Source organism: Artemia sp. Qi Xiang Cuo, chromosome 12 (genome assembly GCF_049724085.1).
Source record: "Artemia sp. Qi Xiang Cuo chromosome 12, ASM4972408v1, whole genome shotgun sequence".
NCBI lineage: Eukaryota > Metazoa > Arthropoda > Branchiopoda > Anostraca > Artemiidae > Artemia > Artemia sp. Qi Xiang Cuo.
In genome coordinates, this window is record NC_142805.1 from 74,164,345 (window position 1) to 74,183,987 (window position 19,643).

Below are 19,643 nucleotides of genomic sequence, written 5' to 3' on the forward strand. Positions count from 1 at the left end.
ACACAAAACAAATCAGGGAAGGAAAAAAAAATACAACCATTCCTCAAAATATAAACACAATGCGAGAAAAATCAACAAAAAAAAAACAACAAAAAAAAAACAACTGCTACACAATAGCCTTTGACTTAATTTTATCTGAACTGAAAATGTCCTGTAATTTATTAAAAATCCAAACCAATAATAATACTATTAAACACCGGGGTTCAAATCTCATTCAACATATTGAGAGAGGAGAAAAAAAAACTACATACAGTAAATCGGAATAAATAGATAAAGCAAAATTAATAAAGAAATAAAGAAAAAAAACGAAATTACTTCAAGCCTTAGAGAATATTTTTCTGCAAAGGGAAGAAGAGTTTTTGATAAGGTAAAGTTCATTGGGAATAGAGTTCCAAAGAGCAATTGCTCTATAAATTGGTGACCTCTGAGCTGCTGAGGATACCCTTTTAGGCAGCCGAAATTGGTGAACAGAGCTCCGAAGCAAAGTCTGGCACTTACGTGTTGATGCTAGATCAAAGTAGGATAAGATGTTTGGAGGAAGCGAGAAATTGAAGGCACGTACAGTGGAACTATGTTGCTTTGTCTGTTGTCTAACACCTTCTGGCAAGTGTACATTACCCTCGGTTAAATTTAAACAAAGTTCAGATATTAGATTAATGAAATCATTGTCAACATTGTAGTTGAGTATAGCCTTCCTGAGTGAAGGTCTTGAAGGGCCTGAAATAGAGAATAATTGTCGTTGTTTGTGTAGTATCTTCAGGGCCATTATGGCAACTAATTGCTTGCTCTACTCCTCACTGGAAGATATACAGTAACTTCTCTGTCGAAAATATCCGTGGCTACTCGTAGGTCCTCGGGTGTTTTCTGATTAAGATCTAGCAAAATGTACCCATAAGGCTTATTTGTCGCCTGAGTGTACGCTGACAACAGAAATTTTGAAGCACTGGGATATATTTATTTATTGAGAGTTGTTAGCGAGCTAGTATCACGAACAACTCGGTAGATAATATAGATGGTGCATTTCAAAGCAAGTGTTCTCATACATTTGCTCTTATGAAACAGATTGTGTAGAACTAGGGTTATGGAAATGTGTTCATGATGAAAGTGAACGGTAAACAGTTGTAGCATTTTCTGTGAGAACTGTTCAATTGATTCAGCCAAATCATCAATAATCAGCCATGAGTTTGGTTCAACAGTGTTGAAAATATAAATTCCCTTTATGAATTGCATTGCTATGGATGTAGTAGTGGCAAATGCTCTTGTTTTATCGTAGGTCTCTTACCAAAAACTTTAGCAACAGTATATTTTCTCTGGTTTATCCAAAAACATTTTATTACAATTTTTAATTATTTTAGCTAAAAGTGTCGTTTTCCAGACATTGATGGGCCAAACAGAAACGATCTGAATGATGTTTTAAATTGATACATACTGCTGCTGCTGTTGACAACAGTTGGACTATAACTAACTGTAAATCATACGTGTTCGATGAATAAGTAGTACCAGTAATAATTTTCCCATAGATCTATCTAGTACGTTAACAAGAACAACAAAAAAAAAACAATATTTCGTGGCAGCATTTATTTCGACAACATGAAAACACCTATTTGTTCAACATGAACAATATAAGAATAACACTTGTTCAACAAGAACAGTTGACAAAATTTCATTGATCATTTATTTGCACTGCATGAAAACTCTATTTGTTCAACATGGACCTGACAACGATAAAAATGACACTTTATGTACAACATAAAAAAACACTTTTTGTCCATCAACAGCAAGAACAAAAGTTATTGTCTTTAAACACTTTATGTACATTAGTAGCAAACACACACTTTTCTGTACAATAACAACAAGAGCACTTGAAAACAACAAAAAACATGAATTTAAAAGTGGGGCCCCCCCCCCTAGGGTCGCGGGGCCGAAGGCCGGCCGCGGGCGGGACCCCTCACCCCCCGGGAGCCAGCCTCGGGACGGGCCCCCCCGGGAGCTGCGGGGGTGAAAACTGTGCAATAGTTGTCGTCACTGCTGCTGCTACAGGTTAGGTTGAGTCAATGGTTAAGGTGGTTAAGGTGGTGAGATTGGGCCAGTGGTTAATTTATGAACGGGTTGGTTGGGTTAGTTAATTTATGAACGGTTGGTGGTGGTGGTTAGTGCTCGGGTTAGATTAGTTGGTTAGGTTAATTTATCCAGACCAAGTTGATTGCGAGAGTCTATGCATTCAACTCGGTCTGAAATACGATAGTGACCATGAGGCAGGACACTTACACCATTCTCGAGCACATAGACTTTGCCGGATATACCCGACATTGCATTTTTTTCCACTCTCACAGTATAATTTCTATACTGTAGAGAGCGAATTGCAAGCACTTGTGCTCTCGGCACTAGGCTATTCTCTACACAGTCTCTGTACACGCTCATGTTGAAATTGCTCTTGACAAAATGTGTAGGCACCCCTTTACACGTCTGCTTTTCATCCCCACTATGTGTTTTAACACAATAAACTTTAGGATCCAGGAACGCCCCCCTGGATATCAAATCAATTCCCGTCTCTGTTTTTAACATTAATAGTTGGTTGGGGGCTTGACGTTTCACCAACTCGGGGTAGAGGGATGAATTCCAGTCGGTGAAATCCATACGCAAGCTGATGTGTTTCCACTCTTCTAGATCTCCAAATAAATATTCGATCCCATTTACCTTTATCAACAGAGTATATTTGTGCCACTATTAAGCTTTAGCACTACCGTTTCTTATTAATTGTACCTTGAGAAGTATGTATAAAAACGGCAAACTGAGCTTTTTGGAAAATTTCTTGTTCGGAAATGCAACCCGCTATATTCTTGTTCAGTACCACTCTTCACTTTTTCTTGTGTAGAAGAGCCATGCTAGCCTCTATGCTCGTGAACGATGTAAAATTGTGATCGGCAACAATTCGAGCACACTCTAGAGGGTCAGTCACAACGTCGCAGCGAGATCTATTGTGTACGGTTTCACAAATCTTGCCAAACGCTGAATTTAGAATGAGTTTGTGCATTTCCTTCTCTACTCTGGAGTTTGCCCTAGAGTGTTTATCAACAAAAGTGTCGATAAACGTCTTTAAGTATGGTTGCTGATTGAACTGTAAGTCCCTACGTATTTTGGTGGTTTTGAAACCATTCTTCACCATCCAGTGCTAGAGCACATGGTGAACAACGATAACCTCCTTAGGGTCCAAATCAGCAATCAGTTTTTGCTTGGAGGGGGTCCAATGCATCCCCATATCCTCAACGAATGATCGATTGTAGGGGCTCAGTGAACCCTGCTCACGGGTCGATTGATACAGGGAAAAACAAAATCTCTGACTGAATCGTGAAGCGCCAGTGGAATGTTCCCGTCAATTTCAAAGAGCCCTCCTTGTAGCCCATTGTCCTCGACGGTGGTAATGTCAGGGAACTCACAAGAATTCTCCAGCCATTGATAGTTCCCACACGGCAAAGAGTAGTTAGACATCGCCGAGGGGTACAATGAGTTCATGTCCAAGAACACTGCATTTGACTTTGCACCGGTGCTGTTTTTTCCGCTCGGATCGGTTGACAAGACGCGATCCCCGTGAAAAATATACCAACCCCTCATTGAACACTCTAAAAAAAGGTGCTGATCTACATCGGTGATTAGGCCTATTTCCTCCCTACTAATTTTTAAAATCAAATCCATCACCAAATGTGGTGTGGAAAAATAGTAGCCTATATCTAACCCGAACTCTGAATATATTTGGTCTGTGTTCTTACAGACTATATCCAACAGAGTTAAAACGTCACTGGCCAAGTACAGTCTACAATAATCCCACCCATTTTTACAATTCCCCTTAGACCACACCTTCTTGGTAAACTCATACTCCTCGGCTGTGCATTCACTACTGGTCAGTGAATTGTAAAAAGCTTCAATTGGAGGTAGTTTCACATCACTTAAGCGAGCGCCAGAACAGTAATAGTTGTATGCGTATACACCTTTGCAGGTCAACAGCTCATACATTTCAACGTCTGGAAAGTGCTGTTTAAGCAAGGGAAAGCTATCAAAACTGTCGCTTTTCTGCACTTGAATCAAATGACTCAATGCCTTGGGAAAAAAACTACAAAAATCAAAAAACCTGATTTTATTCCAACACGTATGCCCATTATCCACTGCATCCCATTTCAGCTCGAGAAGCAACAACTTCTCGGCCGATTTGGGAATAATGTTATTGGTAAATGAACTGTTTACCCATGGACTATCTACTTCCCCTCCCTCCCTGTGCATACGTGCCAGTGCAGGTAAAATAAATTTTAAGTCGTAATTTGAGTCGTGAATAAAAACTGGAATAAAAAACTGTTGGCTAACATTTAAGTTACACGATTGATGCGCTACCCCTCTAAAATTACTACCCCCAAATGATATTTCCTGTCACAAGTGATTATGGTCTCTAACTGTCCCCCTCCCCGCCCCTCTTTACCCTTTATTCTCCTTCTACCCCTCTACAAACTCCCCATTACACACCCAACATATTTTTTGATTTTTAATCGTAAAACGATCCTCTGCAGACAACAACATTGGAAAATGGGTATTTTTCAAACGAGAAATGCGCCCTTAACTGTGCCAATTATATTAGTTAGTGCCTTGATCACGCACTCATCCTCCTCATTCCAATGTTTCTACTATTTCTAACAACCTCATGGTGTTAGAAATTTCTCTTCGGGCATGGGCATAGGACACTGCAATAGCTTGATGTTCTTTGATTCGGTTTGGAAATAGGGCATGGTTTACCTCCATCAGCTTGGCTTCACAATCCACCGAGATTTTGTTGCACTGGGGGAGGGTGATTTGGATATTTTTGAAACGTAAAATGGCCCTATCCGCTGAAACTGTTTCCACTGCCTGGTAGCCATGCCGGCTACAATGCTTCAAATGATTTTGCAGCTTTAATTCAGTCCAAAATCTAGAGAGACATGTCGGACAGTAGAAACGTACTTTCTTATTCTTACCCTCTCCCAGAACTCTACTGATGTCTGTAATAGGATTAAAATGGCCAATTGCATTGGCAAAGTCACTAGATGGTGGTGTATACAACAACCAAACCCAGTGTTTGACCAAATCAATCGATGGGTCCCTTACAGGAAAAACCACCCCCTTCTTTTTAAACGAGCCCCATCTTCAAATTCAGTTTCATACTGAAACACAGTAATGCCGATATTTAAATGAGTATTGGCCCTTTCAAAAATATAAATGGATCTTTGCGTTACTGGGTATTTCCCCTCTAAACAAGTGAAATCTACAATGGGGAAGTTGGACCCGTACTTCTCACGTACAGCCAAATCGTCTAAATTCGTCTTGGTAGCGTCACGTGCTAGAGGCTCTAATGCTGATATGAAGAAAGCTTACTTGAACTATTTTTGACCTGTTTCAAAACAAATCCGCTGTACACCACGACAACCTACTAAATCTGGATTATAATTTAAAACTATTGACCTATCAGACCCAGCCCCCCCTCTTAAAATAAAATCTTTCTTAAATTTACAAATATTCACACTTAAATTTTCAACATAAAGAACTACAGAGCCGCTCCCATTTTCGTTAAAGTTCTCGAGATGCGCAATAATTTGACCTACCCACTCGCAAAAAACACCCAAAATTTTCTAAATTCGGATAAATCAAACGCATCTCGGAGTAAATATAATGGTGGTAAACCTCATTTTTTACCTCATTTAAATAAAATACCTTTAATACAATAGACACCTTCATTAAATCTCTCCCCCCTTTCCACTATTAAATTTGGTTCTCCAGCATTGCACGAATTTTAGTCATGTACTATTTCTATTGGGTCAAACACAAAATTTTCCCCCCATAAGTGAATTAAAAGGGTCACCAAAAGTTGCAGTGTAGACAGCTATTGCATTTAAAATTGTATTAGATAAGTGAAATTCGGGAAAAGTTGTAAATTGATTATTATACCCCTCCCCCTCTTGTATATTATGAACACCCCTCCCCCACATTGTTCAATATTTGGGGTATGCGAATGCGCCACTTCAGTTGTTTGAAGTGGATTCGTTAGGTAATCGGAGGCTAGAGGAGGAGGGTTCCCATTTAATTCATTTGTAAAATCATTTAAAAGTTGCAAGGTCTTTTGACTCAAGTCCCCCTGCTCAACTGCGCTATTATCTACATTTAAAAGAAAATCATTAAAAAACTCATCAATATTAAACGGTATTTGACTGTCAGGTAAAATGTTATCGTCCCATGTTAAATTGTTGGAGTGCTCCTCTCCTTCTCCAACTGATGAGGATGGTGATGATGATGATGATGATGACGACGAGTATGGTACTAATGGTCCAACCTATAAATGAAAAATATTTTATTTTCAAAGTGTTCAAATCACCCCTACTGTTTAAAATTTTGATTATTATTCACGTATTATTTAAAACGCGCTTATTAGTAGTAGTAGTAGTAGTAGTAGCAGTATGCACATAGTAGCATTTGGTTAATTCACTGTTCCCTACTCTATCTATATTCTGAAATTTCCAATTTCCAACTTAATATAAGATATAGACAATCTAAAAATGACATAGAAGGCAATTTGATTTTGTTCAAACAACTCCCCTCAATTTCCACTATTTAATGCTCCCCCTCCGAGCCAGCCATCGCGGCGCTTTCCCGCGGCGCTCCCGCGGCGCTTCTCGGCCCCACCGGCTCTTCCCGGTCGCCACGGCGCAAAAAGCTATCTTTTTCTTAGCGAATTCCCGGTTCCCATACCTGTTCACCAACGCGTGAAGAAACAGTTTTTTTTTCACTTTGGTGGTGATAGGATTGAGGCATTTCCCCTTCCCCCCTTTCAGCAATGTCCTGAATATATATTGTTAGGCCTTACTTTGAAAATAACTCGTTTCACCGGTGCTCCAAATATAGATTCCCTAGGCCTGCGCTTAATTATTGCACTGGTCTGCATGAAACTGTTTTAATTTGATGGAGAAAAACAACCCCCTCCCCTTCTCAGCAATGTCATAAATAGCAATTATTACTTTTGGGGGTATAACTTGTTTCGCTCTTACTTAGAATTCCAATGTCCTAAATATCTGTCGCTAATTTTGCAGACAATTCTGCTATTTTCAGACAAACACAGAATTACGTAAAAAGCATTGAAAGCCTAGACTTGGCCTAACCACTAACCGCTAATGATAGAACAAAACAGTTAAAGGGGTGAAACAGATCTATTTATATGCTTGTGCGGAGCCTTATGCCAAAAATTAAAACTATAATATTCTTGGCGAAAAATAGCATTTTGAGTTTCAAAAGGTGAGATAGCAGTAAACTAGAAAATTAGCTAAAAATATTATTATAAGGTTGAAAATAGCGAAGATGCCTACAATGGGGGGAACAGAGAAAATTGTAAAGATTAGAAAAAGAGCGGTTTCTTTGCAAAAAAAAAAACTTTATATTTAGATATCTCCAAGGGAGGGGGAGCAGAGAAATTTAAAACAATGGTTGTAGGACTATAGAGGAAATATTATTTTTTTTTGAATATCTCTGAGACACTTTTACAGTGTTGAAAAATAGTGAAAAAGAAAAGACTAAAAAAACATTGGAAGAAATAGATATATATTTCAATAGGTAGAGGTAAAAACGCTCACATTTGCAAATCCTGGTTGCACTTGAGTGCCAGATGGCCCGGGTAGCGCGTGTTGGAGGATGGACGGTGCGGTAACATCACGCTCTTGTGTAGACGGGACAGGTATTAAAGGTCCATGGAAAGCAGCCGCCCACTCTCTCTTTAATTTTCTACCAGGCTGCATTGTTGCCTGCACAGTTGAAACTTGGGCAGGCAGCGCGGAGCTGGAGGGTTTCGGCCAACGGCCATATTGGACAACTGTTGCCTTCGTAGGGGTTTTATCTTGAACCCTAGCTCTCTTAGTGGGAGGCGGCACACATTCTTCACTATTGTCCTTAAAAGAAGAAAAAATTTAGTATGGAAAATAATTTCCCCCTTTTTTTACAGAATGAAAATTAGTACCCCCTTCTACAGAATTTATTGTCCGACATAATTTTGTCTAGAAAAGTATTTATCTCAAAAAAGCCCCCTCTTCCAACCTTTTTCAGCAAAGCAAAAAGTAAAAATTTGATAAAAAAAGATCGCTAACCCAGCGGCCTATAGGCCTAAATTTTGCAAACATAGGTTAAAATGCTATTCAATTTACGCATAATATATGCTTCATGCAACTCATAAAGACTTTTATTTCTAGCCTTGCATATCACAGTTAAAACCATAGTTTTTACGCCCCCCCCCCTTCCTGGGAATATAAGAGAAACTTTATGGAAAAACAGATTGAAAAAATTAAAAACATGTATAGATACGCATCGCTTATAATTAAACATTACTTTTATTGTCAAAGGGCTTAAATGTCTCCACAATAAATCCCCCCTTACTTTTCATGCGAAGAAAAAGGTTGTTTTCATTTTATAATGAGGGCAAAAGAATTGAGGCACTGCCCCCTCCCTCCCCCGTTTACATAATGTCCTTACAACGAAGCTGTTAGAAGCGAGGCATTGCCCCCTCCCTCCCCCTTTTACATAATGTCCTAAGTATATTGTTAGACCTTAATTTGAAAATAATCCGTTTCACTTCTCCAAATAGAGATTGCATAGGCCTGCGCTTAATTATTGCAATTGTCTGAAAGTGTTTTAATATCGTAAACACACAGGAAAAGGGGGACAAACGCATTATAACCTCGCGCAGAGCATTATGTCAAAACAGAGCGGCATAATGCCTTAAGAATTGACAGAAGTCAGTGGGCACTTTAAATCACAATACAGAAAAGCAAGAATTTATCGAAAAGACAATTATTTCTATTGCGATAATTATGGTTGTATTTCAGTGGGGGTGGGGTTAGGTATATTTGCTAAAAAGAACATAATTTCTGTTTTCTAGTGAGTATAACTATAGCTTAGTGGGGTTTGTATTGGAGGGGAAGGAGGACTTAGATATACTGGAGGGTGACCAAGGAGAATAATTTTATTTTGGAAATTAAAAAGGAAAATGTACTAAAAAAGAACTTACATGGTAAATTGAGGTTGCCAAGACTTCAAGCTCATCAATAATATCCATTCTTGTTCTTTCAACTGTGTCACAATATTTTTTGATAATTTAATCACATTGCATGTCCTTTGTATACTAAATTTCAAGGATTATTTGTTATGTAACGGGGAAAGCAATATTTAAGCAAGCATCGGTTTGGCTGATAAAGCAGATGTAACCGACTCACTGATTAGCTGAGAAGGAAACACGTGATCTAACTGTTTCCTAATTCCTGGACGGCATAACATTTTCCCCTAGCGTGCACTTGGCCGAAAGAACAACAAAAAAAGATCTTGAAAGAAGTGTCATTGACCCTGTCCCCGTTAGACTTAATAATCCAGAAAACATCCATCAAAGTGAGAAAAAAACTGTTTTTCCATTCTCACTGACAAAAACTATAAAACAGACATGAATTACTGTTGACATCCATGAAAAACAACAAATAAATTGAATTTCTTTAATGAGCTGATGTTCTTTGACTTCATATTCAAACGATTCCCTGGAATTTGATGGAATCCTTTGCAGCTCTTCCAGTTGTGCCATTAGCTGGTCATGAGAATATTCTTTTGCTTCTTTCAGCTGAAGAGTTAATTTGGCAATATGTTCGAAGTTCTTCCTTAAATAATCTCCAATAATAAGAGGATTAAATACAAATAAATAAAGAAATAAAAAATAAAAAATAAATAAAGACAACAAAAGTTAATAAGAGGAATAAAAAACAAACAAAGGACCACATCAAGATCTGGCCCTCTTGTGCTAAATCCAATCTTTTAATTTTCTTACCATCGTCTCATAAATTGAGTAATTAAAGGATAAGGTGATTTTAAAGTGATTTTGTATCAATGTGATGCAGTTTCAAGCAGACTATAATGCTTTCTAGTGTCTGTTAATTAGTTCAAATCCCCAATGCTTTAACAGAAGCAGGGTACGTAATAAAAACATACGAATATAAAAGTCCGTTGCATAAGTTAATTCGTAAGTTACGTCAGAACAAAATTTCGAGAAAGCCATTTAGCCAAAAAAAAAGTAAAATTAATATGGAAATTTTATTTCAATTATTCATGTACAGTGAGTTAAAATCAAAGCTGCATTAATTCAAAGACGTTAAGAAATTAAAAAAAAAAAATTTTTTTTAACTGAAAGTAAGGAGCGACATTAAAACTTAAAACGAACAAAAATTATTCCGTATATAATAATATAATATATATTGAAAACCCGTCGTATACAATAAATGTACAATGACAGAGTATACAAAAATACGAAAAGAGGGAACAAAACGATAATAATAACAACAAAAGCAACAACTTCTTAAATAGTATACAAAATAGTACGAAAAGTGGAAACTGAAAGATAGCATACTCAAAGATTACAACAGAAACAACAAATTCTTCGAAAATAGCAATAAAGACAACAACTTTTGAAAGGAGAAAAAAATAAAAAAAAATAAAAAAAAAAATAAAAAGGGAAACAAAAGGAAAATTAAACAAGCAAACTTGCCCACTCGTGCTTTAGAATTGCTGGTTTTGTTTTTTGCCGGCTAATAAGTGTCTGAACAGCTAGATTTGGGTCCGCTAGGTTATAGTGCCGAATCAGAAAACTATTTTTTGTCCAAGGTTGCAATTTTAGTAGGTACTTTGCAAAACGGAAAAATATAGAGCGGATTTTAGACTTTTCACGGTTTGCCAATAAATTCCAGAAAGGGGTCACATACAATATATGTGGCAGAGCGGTAGCGTTGTAAATACTTGCCAGTAGTGGACGGTTAAATCTCAGAGTGGATTTAACAATCAAAGCATAGGAGCTGGATATTCGCCGTTCAAGATGTGAGATCAGGAGGGAACGGGTGTGCTGTAATGAGGAACCTATTGGAAGCCCCAGATATACTATTTTATCAACTGGTTTTACTGAGCAATCATCTAGTGTGATATTAGTAGGAGGGTCATTCTTCCAATTATAAAGCAAAACTTCCGACTTTTGGGAGTTAAATCTCAGACCGACTTTCTCGTAGTTGGACTGCAGACATGAGAATATTTCTGAAAGGTGATTAAGCGTCCGACTGAGATTCAGCGTGTCATCGGCATAGCACACTAGGGAGATGTCAATGGAACTGAGAATGCATGATGAAGGACAGCTGTCTTGAGGTTCAATAATGTAGTTATTGAAGAAATTGGGGGATAAAACTGCTCCCTGACGGGCACCTTTATGGACTGGTATCAAAGCTGACCGTGGGGCTGGTGGAAGGCCTTTATCGGGAGGGAGATTGAGTCACACGCGAAGGTGAGAATAAATATCACGGAAAGCCCGGATGATATTTTAGTTCACTCCTCTTTTAGCTGAGTTTAGCAACATACGTGCATGAATCAATGAATCAAACACTCTCTGCAGGTCCAAGCCCCCGATCGCTAGACTTTCTCCTGATTTGTTTGCATCCAGGAGTGCATATGCACCGACATGGAGCGCTTCCGCACAACCAATGCCGCGTTAGAAACCGACTTGTCTTGTTGGACTACAACACAGTTTTTCAAACTAATCTACGAATAAAGGTTCAAATAACTTGCAGAAAGTGGTAGCAACCATGATTGGACGGAAAGAGGAGCATTGCATGGTAACTTTTCCTTTTTTAGGAGCTGGTGTAAGATCTCCAATTGAGGAAGAGGTTGGGACAATACCCTGAATGAGGATAATCTGCATCAGTAGAGTTACATGACTAATGAGAGCGGGCCCACCACTTTTTAGATGGAGTGCAATGATCCCGTCAATCCCAAAAGATTGTTTAGGTTTTAGGTGAGTGATGGCCCTACATACAGCTCGCTCCGTTACAAGATAATCACTCCGAGGACAACTATCTAAGAAGTAGTTCAACTCAGCTTCATATCTTTTGTTGAGGAATGGGTCAGGAGGCAAAAATTCTGACCCATAATATGCGTACCATTCAGAGTCAGGGATTGCAGATGCGGATAAAGACTCATCGCTTTTAGAGGAAAGAAAACGCCAAAGGAGAGAAGGATTAATTTTGGCCCGTGTAGATTCGATATCAATCATGTTTTTTCTGTGAGCTTTTAGCTCCTTTGCGAATTTCCTTTTTGTGAGCAGGCGGATTGAATTGACTACCCCCAAGCGGGGTCGTCCACAAGAAACCCAAAGTTGAAGCCAAAATTTAGACTTAGAATGGGTATCCACTAACTCTGGATTTTCAGACCAGCCTGGAAGGGTATGATGACGGGGTCTACTTAGTGGGACGGCAGCTTTTTCAGCACAGCGAAGGGCATGGCCAATTTCTGCGCAATAAAAGTCAACTGATAGTTGTGTTTCCTCCCTTGAAAGAGCAGTTAATCCAGAGAGAAGATGGAAAGAGACACGGATCTTACTAAGGACTCTGGCGGCTTCTTCTTGAAATAAAACAGGGTTAATTTTACGCCAATCACGGCGAGACATAGGAGGTGTTTTTGAAGTTGTTTGCGTTTTTGTATCTGAGCTGTGGCAAAGAATCTCGGCTGAGAAATGTATTGGTAAGTGATCAGACAGCTGAAAATCAAGCACAACCATGACAGGAAACATCCTGAGATTTACGAACGTGACAGCGTGATCCAGATCTGATGCGGAAATTGAGGTCTGTACGTGTCTAAAATTCAAATCTTTGCACTTGATGTCAAACTGGTCTCCTAAAATACTAAGCAACAACGTAGAACTTAAAGACCTAGAGAAGAGCGGTTTAATCAAGTCGCAATTGAAGTCACCAACTAGTATGCATTCAAGGCTTAAGGATCTAATATGGTTAATACGCTGGCCGAGTTTATCACTAGAATAAGTAAAAGCACGCTCCGAATGCTCATCATGGTAATTTGTATGCAAATATACATTAATAAAAACACAGCCCTCAACACGAATCGCTAGAAAATTATCATTGACTTCAAATACACTAGATCTTAGAGTCGAACGAAAAAAAGTGGCAATACCACCGGAGGGTCGCCCTTTTTTCACTTAGCTGCTTCGCTGAAACTGAATAGACCGATACTGAACTATTAAAACTAAGAATACTTTTACTGCGGCTTGTGACGAAATGTTCTTGTAAACAGACAACTTCATTTTGCTCAAAAACAACATCTAAGATCGGATTTTTATTCGTGAACGAGCCATTCATGTTCCACGATAAACATTTAACTGCATAAGATTCAGATTTTATATCTTTTGTGGATTACTATTTTAGGGTTAAATTAAAACGTAAAAATTGTGACTGCTTATTTGGTATTCAACGCTTACTGTCTGCTGTCTTCTTTGTTCATCTCGAGTAGAACAATTTTCAGTTGAGGCTAGCCTGAATCATAAAGTTTCAACCATACACTGGGAAGCGAGATGACCAATTTTATGACAGTTATAGCATCGTCTTGGCAAGAACTTAAACGTATCAGCAGGTAGATGCTCGTAGCCGATAAACACCGAAACACTCAGAAATTGTTTGAGCTCACTAAGAGTGTTAAAATACACTTTGAAAGAACGGGATTTTCCGCACTGTTCAGTCTTTGTACTATTCGGGATTAGCTTTTTAGTCCTTCACATTTTATATCCTCAGGGACATTTCGAAGCACAGCTATGTGCAGGGGTTCTCGAACAGTAATTCTGAGATCGGACTTGGAAGATTTCGCTTTCTCAACGATTTTCGCTGCTGCAGCTTTCGACCTGACCACTAGCTTCCATTCGTTTGCAGATTTGCGAAGTTCACTAATGTCATTTGTATTGTCACAGAAACTGTCTATGAAAGCTTTTCGGTCATTTGGGCCATTGAGCTCCTTGGGGGGATTTTTCAAGACAACAGAATAGGTAGAGTTTCCGGGCTTGGACGTTTCAGGTGCACTACGACGTCTTGTCCCCTCCTCAACGCCTCGCTCTTTGCGGTAAAGTTTGACTCTGTCTCACGACTTTATTTTTTAAAACAATAAGAGAATTTAAGGTAAAGAGCGAGCGTTCAGGAGGGGACCGCCTCTTTCATAGACGGAATAATTTTTGTTCGTTTTAAGTTTTAATGTCGCTCCTTATTTTCAGTAAAAAAAAAACATGCAAAATAATATATATATATATATCACCAGTAAAATCATTTCGATGAATTCGTTTGTCAATTTTATTTATATGTTTGCAATATTTGCATTATCAAACAGTTCGTGGTAATGAACTGTAAGTAAGGAGCAACCCGGCAAAATGGTAGCCGAAACTCTAGAAAAGGGGATTTGGATACCAATAGGCACATCAAAAGAATCAGATTTTAATGCAGATTTCAAAGATATGTTTCATCAAGTTTATTTTATAACCATCAAAAGTTACGTGCCTAAGAAAATTTGCCTGATTTTCGAAAAAAGGGTGAAAGACCCCTGAAAAGTTATAGAATCCTACTGATAATCACACCATCATATACAGCTTATCAGAAAACCTTATTGTAGAGGTTTCCAGCTCCTATCTACAAAAATGTTGAATTTTGAATTTTTTGCCAGAAGAAAGATCACGGATGCTTGTTTATTTGTTTTTTTTTGTTTTTTTTCCAGGGGTGATCGTATCGACCCAGTGTTCCTAGAATATCGTGAGAGGGCTCATTGAAACGGAAATTAAAGGTTCTAGTGCCCCCTTTAAGTGACCAAATACATAGAGAGCATCTAGGCCCCCTCCCACGGACATTTTTTCCCAAAGTCACCCGATCAAAATTTTGAAGATAGCCATTTTGTTCAGCATGGTCGAAAATAAGATAACTATATCTTTTAGGATAACTTAATTCCCAAAAGTTCCCGAGAGAAGGGCTGAAAGTTATGAACTTAACCCAATGTTAACATAATAGTATTGGTTATTGGGAAGTATATAGACGTTTTCAGGGGGAATTTCTTCTGGTAGTGGGGGGAGGGGGATGGGTCAGGGTTTATGTGGGAGGATCTCTCCATGTAGAATGTTTTCAAGGGGGAAGGGAAATTGCTTTGAAGGGGGTGCCTGATTTCCCAGCATTATTTAAGAAAAGATCAGACAAAAAAAGCTTTTCAACTGAAAGTAATGAGCAACATCAAAACTTAAAACGAACAGAAAATATTACGTATATGATTCAGTTTACCCACTAGTCAATACCTTTCTCTTTAAGCCAAAGATTTTTTAGTACTTTCACATGAGCTATTTATTCTAATTAACGGCCTTTGTGATTAAGGGATCATTTTTAAAGAACTGGAACAAAATTCAAACTTTAGCTTAAAGATTAAGGTATTGACTAGGAGGTGAACCCCCTAATATACGTATTAAAAATATATGAATATAGAAGTTCGTTACGTAAGTTATTTCGTAAGTTACGTATATTTATTACTAATAAAAGGGTTCGTAAATAAAATTAAACAAGTTTCGGGAAAGCCGTTTAACCAAATAAAAGTAAAATTAACATAACAATTTTGTTGTAATTATTCATTTACGGTGAGCCAAAATCAAACAAGTTTTTTTTTAACTGAAAGTAATTAACGACGTTGAAACTTGAAACGAACAGAAATTATTCCGTATATGAAAGAGGCTGTCCCCTCCTCAACGCCTCACTCTTTACGCTAAAGTTAGACCTCACTACTCTATTTTTTTAAACATTAAAAAAAATTTTGCGTAAAGAACGAGGCGTTGAGGAGGGGACAGCCCCTGTCATATACGGAATAATTCTGTTCGTTTTAAGTTTTAACATCGTTCCTTACTTACAGTTTAAAAAAAGTTGCTTTTTTTATTTAATCTACTTAAGAAGTGACACCAATTGTGTTTTTTTGTCAGGGCGAAATTTTTTATGAGGTAGGGGGCCACTGGCCCCGCCTGGCCCTAGTCCCCCCTCCCCAGCTGAAACCGAGTTTCTTCGAAAATCTTGTCAAAACCAATATAAGCCAGCATAATTCAGAGAAACGGGCCCGTTTCATTTAGTAATTCTTTGAATTTATGGTACTATAAGGTCTTTTTTTATTTCTCACTGACATTTTCCTTTGATCTGGGAGACTTTGGTCCACCTTTACCCCCACCCCACCCCCCAGGGTTTTTACGAGATTACGCCCCGGGTTTTAGAGCTATATCACACTCACGGATGGTAGAATTGATAAAAATCACTTCGATATGAGCAATAGCTCTCAAATGAGCAATTAAACATCACTCTAATAAGTTGTGGTAGCCCAGTAGCCCCAGATTTTTCACTTGAGGCTCATTTTCCACCCAGCTTTTCCACCCAAAATGCACTTTTTAAGTGCCAATTGGAATTTTCTGAGGGTGGAATTTATAGGAAGGAAGGACGTATATATGAGTAACATCTTTTATATGAGCTACTAAAAAATTTTCTACGATACAGGCAATACCAAAACACCCAATAACAATACGCCTATACCGATACGCATGACATCGATACGCCCGATACCAATACAGCGTACTTCGCTTTCTCCAGGAACTATGGAGAGTTATATCATCACTAAAACCATAGACATTGGAACTTTGAACTATATTGAGTTCTGCATCGCACGAAGCGGAAGTAGATGTGTCGGGAAAGTACTCGACCAAACGACATTACAGTACAAAAGGTACGGGTGAACAGTAGAAAAATTCAAAGACCTTATTACATCATAGGGGAAAGGTTTCTTCAGCTTTCTCATAATCCCAACATTCCTTGCAATCTTACTACTTAACAACTCTATATGGGGTTTATAACTTAAACATTCATCTATCAGTACACCAAGGTACTTTATAGTCTTTAGTCACTGGATTGAAGTATCAACAAATCTAAGCTCATTAATCCATGGATAGTAATTGGGGCTTCTTCCGTAAACTAGAAACTGTGATTTATTGTTATTTAACCTCATTTTCTTAGCTCTATTCCATTTCCCTATTTGGTTCATACCCGTAATAAGCTTCTCCGTGAGTTGGAGTTCCGTCTTCGCTGCCACTGTAAAATGCGCATCATCCGCACATAGCGCAATTATTAACTTTATGGTTTCATTAACGGGAAAATTCAGGTCAAACGACAAACCCTCCACAGCTCCGCACAAATCATTAATGAAGATTAAAAACAGTGTAGGCCCGAGCACAAACCCTTGTGGCACACCCTATTCAATTTTCTTCGTACCCGATACGGCACCTCCAACACTCACATACAAAGAACGATTATGAAGGAAAGACCTTAAAAGGCTTAAGAACGCACCACAAAATCCACAATTATCAAGTTTTGCAAGCAGAATACCATGCATCCAGGGCATCATTTGCGAACGTCACCAAAAACAGAACGGCCTGATCCGTCGACATTCCTCTTTGGAATCCAAACTGGGTTGGACTTAAAAGTCTCCGCGGTTCTAGAAACTCAACCATTCTAGCATTTATCATCTTTTCAAACACTCAACTTAACACTGGGAGAAGAGATATAGGTCCATAATGGAAAGAATTCTTATCACCACCTTTAACGGAATAACCTTAGCTGACTTAAAGCAATCTGGAAAAATACCACATTTCATACACTGATCAAATAGGTACACCAAATGCTCTGATACAACTGGAATTACATGCTTGAAAACTTTCAGCGAAAAATAATCACTACCTGCAGCATTACTCTTCATGCTCCAAACTGTATTTTGGAGCTCCTCAACATTAATCGGACGCAAAAAAGCAGAAACATCACTAGCCATAGGTAAAAACTGAACAAAAGAATCTTCTACAGAGGAGGAGGATCCTGTACCTGCCATATTTTTTCCGATATTTGCAAAGTGGTCACACATCTGATCAGCTGCTTCCTCCGGCGATGAGGTACAAACTTTGGCAACAGAACTCTGGGTTGGATGGATTATCGAGTTGATTGTTTTCCAGGTCTTCGCAGGATTTCCTTCTGACTTTTTAAATTCTTCTCTGAAATATTCTATTTTAGCTTTTCGAAGTAGCTTATTCAATTCGTTATTATATTTTCTGTACCTTTCTTCGGCATATGGTGATTTATTAGAATACTTTAATAGCCACCTCCTTTTCATTATCACAGCCATAAGTACTTTAGAAATCCAAGGTTTAACTGGTGTCTCGGTTTGAACTGACTGCCTTAACATTTTACGACATGACTTAAATATTTCATTGACTTTACCGTACAATAAACAAAACTGCCTACTTACATCAAGTTCACTATCTTCAAGAAACTGAAACTTACATTTTTCTAATTCATTTTTAAACCTAACCAAAACAGCTCCATCAATTCTCAATCGATCATTATGTGTTTTGAATTCTTACTCTTCTGTGTGCAAAAACTATTCACACACAGCAGAACACCAAAAGGGATCAGAAACATTATTAATCACAACCGAAACTGAATCATACATAATACCACAAAAAATTTAACCAAGGAGGGACTCAGAATTAGCTGAGTCCCTATTAGCTATCGCTAATTATTATATCGCTAAATAATATCGCTAAATATTAGCTAATTAGCTATCGTTATCATGTCAATGTCACAAGTTAAGTCATCTAGGATGGCCATGTCACCAAAACAATCATTTAGAAATGTCTTTTAAAATCCCCATTCCCCCCAAACTCAAATTTTCCAAAATTCTACTTTACGAGACTTTTCTTAAAATATTTTAATAGCAATATAAACCTCAGAATCGTCATTAGATGAAAATTTATAGCATCTGGGTGTGTTTTTTAAAATCCTCATCGTCCTCAGATTTGCATTTTCCGAAATTATACTATAGAAACCTTTTTTAAAATATTTATCAAGGTATTAAAAAATCAGAGTCGTCATTAGAGGACAAGTAATATCATGGGTAGATATTTTTTTTAATCCCCCTTCAGCCAAAACTCAAATTTTCCAAAATTCTACTTTAGAAACCTTTCTTAAAATATTTCTAAAGCGCTATAAACATCAGAGTCGACATTAGAGGACAATTTATGTCATGGGGAGATGTTTTTTTAAAATCCCCCCTTCCACCCGAACTCCAAATTTTTGTTTAATATGTTTTTACCCCCAAAATTCTTCCAATACATTTTAAACGTGACACATGTGAATTTATCAAGATATTAATTAAGTAAATATAAATTATAATTTGCATACAAATTATCAGATATGAACATAACAGTAGTAAGAGTGTATAGGATAGGAACCCTACAAGAATATGCTCAAAAGTGTAATAGATACGAACCCTACATTCAACCCCACCTTCATGCCTACAAGGATATGCTCAAAAGTGTAATGTTAATGAACTATAGAAGAAAAGCCCATCGGTGAACTCTTCACTATCACAAGGACATTTTGGAGAATGACAAGGTTTATATTGTCTGAGCATGTTATGAAGTAAAAGTCAAGCTTCAAATGAAAACGAAAATTCACAACAATGAGCTGCGTAACTTCATGTAGACATTGTTATCAATTGCACGATAAATTACACTTCAAGTTCACGTGCACATTTTTTTTCTTTTTTTAAAGCTGGCAACATGTGAAGTGATTTTTTATTCGTCCTTGAGATTTTGTATAGAATTCTCTTACCTTAAGATTTAATTTTCATAATGATTTGATATATCATAGATAGTACATTGAATATTATTAACTTTAAAGCAATGGATA

The 19,643-nt window shown here is 37.8% G+C and overlaps 1 protein-coding gene across 1 annotated transcript; it reads right to left on the reverse strand.

Moving 5' to 3' along the window:
* Positions 1-17,445: 17,445 nt before the first annotated feature.
* On the reverse strand, positions 17,446-18,135 carry LOC148946498 (uncharacterized). The gene has a single exon (XM_089097714.1). It carries the CDS (start codon positions 18,133-18,135, stop codon positions 17,446-17,448), a length of 690 nt encoding a protein of 229 aa, XP_088953840.1.
* Positions 18,136-19,643: the final 1,508 nt, after the last annotated feature.